This window comes from Sphaerodactylus townsendi, linkage group LG04 (assembly GCF_021028975.2).
Source record: "Sphaerodactylus townsendi isolate TG3544 linkage group LG04, MPM_Stown_v2.3, whole genome shotgun sequence".
Classification (NCBI taxonomy): domain Eukaryota; kingdom Metazoa; phylum Chordata; class Lepidosauria; order Squamata; family Sphaerodactylidae; genus Sphaerodactylus; species Sphaerodactylus townsendi.
In genome coordinates this window covers 2910610-2921214 of record NC_059428.1, presented here as the reverse complement: position 1 = coordinate 2921214, position 10605 = coordinate 2910610, and the positions used below count along the sequence as shown (strand labels likewise).

Below are 10605 nucleotides of genomic sequence, written 5' to 3'. Positions count from 1 at the left end.
TTCTTCTTCTTCCTCCCCATTTATCCCAATTAAAATGATCCACACAGTAGGTAGTTCAGTGTTGAATAGGGTTATAAATACACCCCAAAACATTTCCACTCTGCCTTAAATTTCAGCTCGTGAATCTACCGTGCTTTAGCTGCTGCAGCTAAAGCGCAGAGGTGATGATGCTTGGCTGGGAACGATTCCCCGCTTGGCCACTTGTGGAGGCTTATCTGGGGAACCAGATTAACTTGTGCAACACACGCCAGCTGGGTGACCTTGGGCTAGTCACAGCTCTTCGGAGTTCTCTCAGCCCCACCTACCTCACAGGGGGTTTGTTGTGAGGGGGGAAGGGCAAGGAGATTGTCAGCCCCTTTGAGTCTCCTACAGGAGTGAAAGGGGGGATATAAATCCAATCTCTTCTTCTTCCTGCCTTTGGAAAAAGCGAGGAGAACCCTGCATGCAGAAAGCTAGCATGCCAGGAGAAGATTGGTCTTCTCCCTGATGTGCTATTTCTCTATGGACGAGGGATTTTGCCACAGAGGAACAAAAATCAGCCTGAAGCTTGGGAAACCGCTTCACCTCTGCCACGGCTGTTCCCTGCATAAATTTGCCAATGTGGCAGGTCCGTCCACCTTCAAATTGAAGAGTGGCAGGAGAATTCTCTCGCATTCTCCCAATTCCAGCCGGTTCTTTTAGGCTTTCCTCCCCTGTTTAGTTTTGCAGACTCTCCCAGAAGGCCTAGCGGTTACTCTTCCTTACCGTCTTTTTCTTCCAATCGATTGTTTTTTTTGTAGGCGTCGACCGGCTGGATAAAGATCTAACCATCGGCCAGATGCAAGGTGAGCTTTGAGTATTCTAGCCTAGTTTGCCAAAAGACAGTGTTGTCTGGCAGGCAGAAGGGTCCAGATTTAATCCCCGGCATCTCCAGTTAAAGATCAGGCAGGAGGTGATTTGTTAAACCTCTGTCCGAGACCCTGGAGATGAAGCCGCCAGTCGGCGTATGGCAGTGCTGACTTCGATAGACCAAGGGTCTGATCCGGTAGACGGCAGCTTCACCTGTGATGGAGCAAGAAGTTTGCTTGGCATGAAGAAGTTCCCAGGTTCGTGGAATCATAGAGTTGGAAGAGACCCCTAAGGGCCATCAAGTCCAACCCCCTGCCATGCAGGAACACACAATCAAAGCAAAAAGGTTGTGTAGCTGTAATTCTAAGGGAGTCGAAACATTGGCTCACCAGCTATTACATTGCACCAAATTTGCTAAAATTAGATCTAAATATGTCAATCTACACCCTCTCTTCCAATCTGAGTTAACAGATTCGATTAGATTATTTCTCTTGTTGAACAATTCTGATTCTGTTTTTTGTGAAGAGGTTGCAAGCTTTGTTACGGAAATAATTCAGAGCCAGTAATAATATGTATTTATCTGAGGTTATCCTTTTTGCCTTTTAAAATTTTTTATGTTTGTTGTGTTTTGTTGCTGTTGTTCTATGTATGCCAATAAAGGCTTTGCTTTGCTTGCTTGCTTACAATCAAAGCACTCCTGACAGATGGCCACCCAGCCTCTGTTCAAAAACCTCCCAAGAAGGAGACTCCACTATACTCCAAGGTCGTGCATTCCACTGTCCAACAGCCCTGACTGTCAGGAAGTTTTTCCTGATGTTTAGGAGGAATCTCTTTTCCTGCACCTTGAACCCATGACTCCTGGTCCTGGTCTCTGAAGCAGCAGAAAACAAGCTTGCTCCCTCACCAACATGACATCCCTTCAAATATGTACATAGGGCTACCGTGTCACCTCTTAACCTTCACTTCTCCAGACTAAACATCCCCAGCTCCCTAAGTCTCTCCTCGTAGGACATGGACTCCAGAACTTTGACCATTTGGGTCGCCCTTCTCTGGACCCGTTCCAGCTTGTCAATCTCCTTCTTGAACTGCAGTGCCCCGAACTGTACACAATAGTCCAGCTGAGGTCTAACCAATGCAGAACAGAGAGGTACAATTGCATCCCTCGATCCAGACACTAGACTCCTATTGATAGTTTAATCCCCGGCACCTCCGGTTAAAAGGATCGGGTAGAAGGTGATGCGAAAGACCTCAGCCCAAAACCCTGGAGAGCCGCTGCCTGACTGAGTGGACAGTGCTGACTATGATGGATTGGTGGTTTGGGTGGATTTGGGTGGATTCTGAGGGCTCGTTCCTAGGGAGCAGCAGTGGCGTAGGAGGTTAAGAGCTCGTGTATCTAATCTGGAGGAACCGGGTTTGATTCCCAGCTCTGCCGCCTGAGCTGTGGAGGCTTATCTGGGGAATTCAGATTAGCCTGTGCAGTCCCACACACGCCAGCTGGGTGACCTTGGGCTAGTCACAGCTTCTCGGAGCGCTCTCAGCCCCACCTACCTCACAGGGTGTTTGTTGTGAGGGGGGAAGGGCAAGGAGATTGTCAGCCCCTTTGAGTCTCCTGCAGGAGAGAAAGGGGGGATATAAATCCAAACTCTTCTCCTTCAAAAAGCAAACTTCTTTGAGGCCTGCCGCAAGGACAGCGAGAACCTTCTGGTTTTACACATATTATATGTATTACATGGTTCCTGCTGGTTTTATACGTATTAAATGAGTTTTAAAACTGTTTGAAACTATATGTTATTTTTATCTTCGTTGTCCGCCGCGCTGAGCCCTTCGGGGGTGGGCGACCTATAAATTTGATGAATAAATAAGTAAAAATAAAGGGCTCCGGGCTTCACCTCTTGCCCTCGCTTCTCCGTCCGACAGGCAAATTCCAGATGCAAGTTCTCCCGCAGTGTGGCCACGCGGTTCACGAGGACGCGCCCGATAAAGTGAGTGCCCTTTGACCCTTGGCGGTTCAGTGGCCTGCCGCGCCAAAGCGACGCTGGCGCAAACCAAGTTTTGTAATGGCTGCTTCCAGTTTTTGAGAAGGATCCACTCAGCAGCGGTCGTGGTAACCGCAGAAGCAGTTAAGGAAAAGAAAACGCAGGTACCCAGGCGTTGTTCACGTCAAAGGACAGAAGGGTTTTATTCCTTGTTTCCAAAATCACAAAACGGTCCGACAGAGTGCAGTGCAGCAACTGGATAACCAAAGGGACTCTTTAGTTTGGAGAGGAGACGGCTAAGGGGGGATATGATTGAAGTCTATAAAATTATGCATGAGATAGAAAATGTGGACAGAGAGAAATTTTTCTCTCTTTCTCACAATACTAGAACCAGGGGGCATCCATTGAAAATGCTGGGGGGAAGAATTAGGACCAATAAAAGGAAACACTTCTTCACGCAACGTGTGATTGGTGTGTGGAATATGCTGCCACAGGAGGTGGTGATGGCCACTCACCTGGATAGCTTTAAAAGGGGCTTGGACAGATTGATGGAGGAGAAGTCGATCTGTGGCTCCCAATCTTGATCCTCTTTGATCTGAGATTGCAAATGCCTTAACAGACCAGGTGCTCAGGAGCAGCAGCAGCAGAAGGCCATTGCTTTCACATCCTGTATGTGAGCTCCCAAAGGCACCTGGTGGGCCACTGCGAGTAGCAGAGTGCTGGACTAGATGGCCTCTGGTCTGATCCAGCTGGCTTGTTCTTATGTTCTTATGTTCTTAAAGCACGTGCAGAGCAAACTGTTCTGTGCACATATATACAGATATGCAACCAATCAGGGCATAGTGATGCAATCACACTAGATGTGCTTAGTCATGGTTGCCTTGCCCACCTGAAGCTAGGTGAAAGGTGGGGGATTGCATCGGCCAAGCTGTCGAGTAGATTTTGCTGATCTAATTGTCAAGTCCTAACAGTTTTACCGAGACCGGTGTCCGAGTGTTGGGGGGGGGGGGGGGGCAGAATGCGGCAAAAGAGGTCAGGTCTTCATCTCCGGTTGCTTTTCTTCTCCTTTTTCAGGTAGCCGAGGCTGTTGCGACCTTCTTGATCCGTCACAGGTTTACAGAGCCCATCGGTGGATTCCAGTGGTGAGGCTTCCGGGGTGGGCCATGTGCTCGGGGGGGGTGGGGGGAGGGCCTCGATACCATCTCACTCAAGTGCTCCTGCTTCAAGGCGCCCCGCTCCTGCAGCAGCATCTGAGGGCGGTGTGTGCGGCCAGAGACCCCGGCTGGGAGGTGTGCGGCTGGGGGGGGTGAGAAAGAGAACTTTCAGGAGAAAGACCCCAGCAGGGAGGTACCGTTTACATCATAGGTGTCAAATTTGCGCCCCTCCAGGTGTTATGGACTACAGCTCCCATCATCCCCTGCCAGCATCATGCTGGCAGGGGATGATGGGAACTGTAGTCCATAACATCTGGAGGGCCACAAATGTGACACCTGTGGTTTACATCAAGGCCAGACCTACCTGTCCTCCAAGAAGCTCCGGGGCCTCCCCTCCTGTTTTAAACCTCACAACAACTCTGCGGGGTAGGGCCAGGCAACAGTGTGGCTGGCCTCGTGTCAACCGGCCAGTTTTGTGGCGGAGCAGGGATTCGAACCCGACTTTCCCCGGGCTTTGCCCAGCATTCTGGCCACGAGGCCACGACGGTTTCCTTGATTCCCCATGCAGTTAACTTGCCACTTGTTATTTTAATTCGCTTCATTTATAACCCCCCCACACTTTTCTCCCCAATGGTGGCTTACATCGTTCGCCTCTATTTTATCCTCACAACCACCCTGCAGAGGCGTACGGCTTATAGCGGTGATGGCGAACCTTTTCGAGACCGAGTGCCCAAATTGCCACCCAAAACCCGCTTATTTATCGCAAAGGGCCAACACGGCCATTTAACCTGAATACTGAGGTTTTAGTTTAGAAAAAACAGTGGGCTCCGAGGCGTGCGTTACTCGGGAGTAAGCTTGGTGGTCGTCGGTGGCTTTGCTTTGAAGCAACCGTGCAACTCTTCCAACGGGTGAATCATGACCCTAGGAGGGTTTACTCAGAAGCAGGCCCCATTGCCAGCAACCGAGCTTACTCCCAGGTAAAGGATCGCACTTTAGTTCTTCGCATGAAAATCAGTGGGGTTTAACAGCGGTTAACAGGGTTACCTACACTGCTTCCACAAAACTAGGTTTAATGCTAATAATCGAGCCCAGCGGCCCAGGCCAATAGATGTGTGTGTGTGGGGGGGGCACTCTGTTTTGTGCATTGCCCCACAGAGAGGGCTCTGAGTGCCACCTCTGGCACCCGTGCCATAGGTTCGCCACCACTGGCTTATAGGGACATGGGGTCACCCATGTCCCTGGGTGCACGCCACCAAGCCTCGCCCCCTGCCTCCCTGCAGGCCAGATCCTGGGGCCCCCAGACTCTGGGGACGCCAGGAGCCGGCCTGCATGGAGGCCGGTGGCAGGGCTTGGCGGCAAGCGTCCCCCATAGCCCCGGCGAGGGCGGGGCGCCCGGAGAAGGTGTTGTCTCCGGCCACCACTTCCCCCCGATACGCCTCTGCCACTCTGTGAGGTAGCTTGGGCTCAGAGCCTGTGACTTGCCCCAGGCCCACCCAGCGAGTTTCTATTGCAGAGTGGAGATTCGAACCCGGCTCTCCCACGTCCTAATCCAGTGGTGGCGAACCCATGGCATGGGTGCCAGAGGTGGCACTCAGAGCCCTCTCTGTGGGCACACGCAAACCGAGTTGCCTCCCACCCCCACACATCTAGGCTGGCCTGGGCCGCTGGGCTCGATTATTAGCATTAAACCTAAGACCGAGTTTTGGGGAAAGCAGTGTAGGTAACCCTGTTAAGCGCTGTTAAACCCCACTGATTTTCATGCGAAGAACTAAAGCGCGATCCTTTACCTGGGAGTAAGCTCGGTTGCGCAGCAATGGGGCTTGCTTCTGAGTAAACCCTCCTAGAGTCATTATTCACCCATTGGAAGAGTTGCACAGTTGCTTCAAAGCAAAGCCACCGACTACCACCAAGCTTACTCCCGAGTAACGCATGCCTCAGAGCCAACCATTTTTCTAAACAAAAACCTCAGTATTCAGGTTAAGTTGCCGTGTTGGCACTTTGCGATAAATAAGTGGGTTTTGGGTTGCAATTTGGGCACCTGGTCTCGAAAAGGTTCGCCATCACCGTCCTAATCTGACACTAGCTGCTACACCCCAGTGATTCTTAACATGTGTTACGTTAGTGCATAGGTGTCAAACTCACGGCCCTCCAGATGTTATGGACTACAATTCCCATCATCCCCTGCCAGCATCATGCTGGCAGGGGATGATGGGAACTGTAGTCCATAACATCTGGAGACCCCTTGGTTATTTCTATCTTTGAACCAGATTTAGAAGTGATGCGCTACAGTCATTCTGGTGGGAGCTTACGGGACGTCTCTTCTTGTCTCCTTTTCTTGGCAGCGTCTTCCCTGCTTGTTAATGTCCCGACGTCCTCCGGCACTGACTCCCGTTGTAAATAAAACTGCCCCAGAGGTCTCAGTGGCGTCGTTCTGTATCCTTCTCATCTCCCTGGTTCGGCAACAATTCATTGGCTCCGGACTCCTCCTTTAGAATTTGGTCCATGGCTAGGTCCCCCCCCCCCCCATTCCAGGTGTTCCTCTCTTCACAAGCGTTCCCGGCGGGAGGCTCACCTGATGCACCCTGGCTGGGAAACTCCCTGTCCTTGGCCCAAGGAAGCCATCTTGGAATCTGCAGCGGATCTTTGGGAATCCACGTACATCTACCCGTGACTCTTCCGGGGTCTTCCTGCAGGCTCTGTCTTCGCACCCAGATCGGAAGACGCTAAGAAGAAGAAGAAGAAGAGTTTGGATTTATATCCCCCCTTTCTCTCCTGCAGGAGACTCAAAGGGGCTGACAATCTCGCTCTCCCCCCCTCACAACAAACACCCTGTGAGGTGGGTGGGGCTGAGAGAGCTCCAAGAAGCTGTGACTAGCCCAAGGTCACCCAGCTGGCGTGTGTGGGAGTGCCCAGGCTAATCTGAATCCCCCAGATAAGCCTCCACAGCTCAGGCGGCAGAGCTGGGAATCAAACCCGGTTCCTCCAGATCAGAGTGCACCTGCTCTTAGCCACTGCTCTTAGCCACTACGCCACTGCTAAGACTCGTGCCCCAGGAGAACATATACGAGATCTTCCCTCCGCTGTCTCAGTTTGTGTTTTCACCAAGAAGGAGGGGTGGGGGACTCCCCCTGAAGTCTGCCCGATTGTTCCAAGCCTTTAGCTATTAGGGTTTTGGCTCAGATAACCTTTCCCCGAGGTCAACGCGTTTGCAAAAATCTGCTGAGACAGCAGCGTGGAATTCACTGTTTCGCCGGCCGGCGTGTTGTAGGCTACGTTCTTGGCTTCTGTAGCCCCTAGTATCCAATACTAGAAAATCTGAGGCCAGCCAAACCTAAGAAGCATGGACTGTATATATAGTAACACAAGGCAATGAACAGCAGTGGCGTGAGAGGTTAAGAGCTCGTGTATCTAACCTGGAGGAACCGGGTTTGATTCCCAGCTCTGCCACCTGAGCTGTGGAGGCTTCTCTGGGGAATTCAGATTAGCCTGTGCACTCCCACACACGCCAGCTGGGTGACCTTGGGCTAGTCACAGCTTCTCAGAGCTCTCTCAGCCCCACCTGCCTCACAGGGTGTTTGTTGTGAGGGGGGAAGGGCAAGGAGATTGTCAGCCCCTTTGAGTCTCCTGCAGGAGAGAAAGGATGGATATAAATCCAAACTCTTCTTCTTGTAATTGGTACATGCAATTAATTCGAGTGTAAAGTCAATAGATAAGTCATACACCATTCATAAAAATATATTGTGATCATATTATAAGTAATGTGCGACTTCTTAGGCTTGGCCGGCCTCAGATTTTCTAGTATTGGTTTGACTGTATATATTGGCTGATCTGTTTAATACGGCCCCTAGTATCCAAACCGGGCTGGGCCCTTACCCAGTTGGGGGAGGAGACAATTGGGCCCATCTGCGTTAGGGCACTCCAGACACGTAGAAGTACTCCAAAGTGAGAACCAAGAGTGGGATTTTCCAGCCATGTGTTTCAGAGGCAGGCTGTAGGGTTTCTAACTGTTCTGTCGCATCTCCAAGCCACCCTCTTTGGCCATGGGGTGTAGGTCTTCCTGTTCCTATGCATCTAAACCAGGAGTGTCAAACTCACGGCCCTCCAGATGTTCCTGAACTACAATTCCCATCAGTCCCTCCCGACATGAGCATTGGCTCTACTGGCAAGGGCTGATGGGAATTGTAGTTCGTGAGCATCTGGAGGGCCGCGAGTTTGACACCTGTGATCTAAACCTTGTGATCTTATGTTCTTATGTTCTTATGTTCTAAACCACACAGAACTAGTAGGAAGGAAGATGGAGGGAGACATCTCGGTGAAGGCGGGGGGCCGAAGGAAAGAGCCAGCCGCAGATCTCCCCTTTGCGTTGGGACCCCAAACTAACAATAAGGAACTCTGGGCTGGTTCGTTCTTTCCTGCTGTTTAGGGTGTTGTGGGTTTTCCGGGCTGTATGGCCGTGTTCTAGCAGCATTTTCTCCTGACGTTTTGCCTGCCGGCACCTTTCTCTGAAGCCACAGATGCAGGCGGAACGTCAGGAGAAAATGCTTCCAGAACACGTGTCAGAGATCCTTCTGATGTCCAGGAAGCGAGCCGTCACCAAGCGGAGACGTGCAGGTCGCAGCATCTACCCAGGCTTAAGAGAACAGCAGTGGCGGAGTGGTTAAGAGCAGGTGCGCTTTAATCTGGAGAACCGGGTTTGATTCCCTGCTCTGCCGCTTGAGCTGTGGAGGCTTATCTGGGGCACCAGATTAGCTTGTGTACTCCAGAACACGGCCACACAGCCCGGAAAACCCACAACACCCTAGCAATTCCGGCCGCGAAAGCCTTCGACGAGACATTGAGCCCTGTTAAGCCACTGCTTTTGCCAATTTAAGCCACTTTTGTGGGGGGAAACACAGAGCAAGGTTTGGAGGTGATTCTACTTTTTGCGTCGGCTTCTTTCTCTACCTGGAGCCCTTGAGCGGTTTCCACGTTAAGTAGCTGCCCACAAAAGGGCTTCCGTTTTCAGGACATTTGAGTCAGAAAGCGCCACTTGAGTCAGAAGGCGCCAATTTGACGCTGCTAAGAGAATCCACCCAGTTCCGTACTGTCTTAGACCCTTCTCATATTCTATCAATGAATTAAAATAGATTAATACAAACTGTTGTTACAGTTGGGGTGGGCACCTTAAAGTTAATTGATTAGTTAAAACTTCCCCTTAAGGCTTTGGGGATTCTAAAACCTTGAGGCTTAAGGCTTCTAAAACCAAAACAACGACGTAACCCAATAAAACAATAAAAGAGTAAAACAATTAGCTAGGAGCTAGCAGTCGCTAAAAAAATTATTATTTAAAAAAAACCTTAAAAAAAAAAAGTTAAACGGACTCTAATTACCCTAATAAAAGGACACTGCTATCGAGCCCAGCAATAAAGTTGTTAAAAGTTAAAATATACTAAAGCTAAACTAAACGAAAAGCCAACAATGGCTGGAAGATAGTAGGTTTAAAAGTTTTAAAAGAAACTCAAGGAACGCGGAGCCCAGTCCAAATGAGTGCAGCTGGCATGTCGCCAGCGTTAAGCATGAACGATAAAACAATTTTAGATTGAAAGGGAGTGCCAGTAGATCAAAAGGGAGTGAGGTCAAAGAACTTTTTAAAACTTCTCTTAAAAACGCGGAGGAGCTCTCATCGGGGGAGGCGACCTTGCACGGAACGGCTGGCGGAACCGGAATTAATAGGACCCTTCTCCCCTGCATCGGTGGGGGGCAGAGTAAGCACCCTCAGGGAATAGACTCCAGCGAGAGCCAAACCCACGGGTGGTTCTATCTCTCAGCCTCCTCTCTGGCCAGGCGGACATCGTGTTAGAGATCCTTCTGATGTCCAGGAAGTGAGCCGTCACCAAGCGGAGATGTGCAGATCAAAGCATCTACCCAGGCTTAAGAGGACAGCAGTGGCGGAGTGGTTAAGAGCAGGTGCGCTTTAATCTGGAGAACCGGGTTTGATTCCCTGCTCTGCCGCTTGAGCTGTGGAGGCTTATCTGGGGAATTCAGATTAGCCTGTGCACTCCCACACATGCCAGCTGGGTGACCTTGGGCTAGTCACAGTTCCTTGGAGCAATCTTAGCTCCACCCACCTCACAGGGTGTTTGTTGTGGAGGGGGGAAGGGAAAAGAGATTGTCAGCCCCTTTAAGTCTTCTTACAGGAGAGAAAGGGGGATATAAATCCTAACTCCTCCTCCTCCTCCTCCTCCTCCTCCTCCTCTTCTTCCTCTTCTTCTTCTTCTTCTTCTTCTTCTTCTTCTTCTTCTTCTTCTTCTTCTTCTTCTTCTTCTTCTTCTTCTTCTTCTTCTTCTTCTTCTTCTTCGAAGCCTACAAGCAGAGAGGACTTTACTGTCTTTCCTGAAACACCCCCTTGAAAATTTGTGTCGGGGGGAGAGGGCAGCCAGGCGACCCCGAACACCCAGCATGGGGGGGGGGGGGCAGCTGTGTGTCTGCAGTCAGACTATCACCCCACAAACACACACATTCTCTTAGCGGACGTTTTTGACCATTGTCAAAAGAGTAGGATATGAGTGTTTTTTCTTTCTCACGGTCAGAGGAGCAGCTCTGCAGTTTTGCGTGGAATTGTCCAGTGGGAGCTAGGGCGTGCCACGCCTTTCCCGCGCCCCCAGGCC

The 10605-nt window shown here is 50.7% G+C and overlaps 1 protein-coding gene across 1 annotated transcript in view; it reads left to right on the top strand.

The window, feature by feature from the left end:
- Positions 1 to 6375, top strand: part of LOC125430557 (protein phosphatase methylesterase 1-like) — a 31638-nt gene extending 25263 nt beyond the window's left edge. Inside the window, 4 exon segments of the mRNA XM_048492540.1 lie at positions 780 to 824; positions 2746 to 2810; positions 3879 to 3946; positions 6301 to 6375. Coding sequence (XP_048348497.1) covers positions 780 to 824; positions 2746 to 2810; positions 3879 to 3946; positions 6301 to 6319 — 197 coding nt within the window. The 3' untranslated portion in view covers positions 6320 to 6375.
- The last annotated feature ends 4230 nt before the right edge of the window (positions 6376 to 10605 follow it).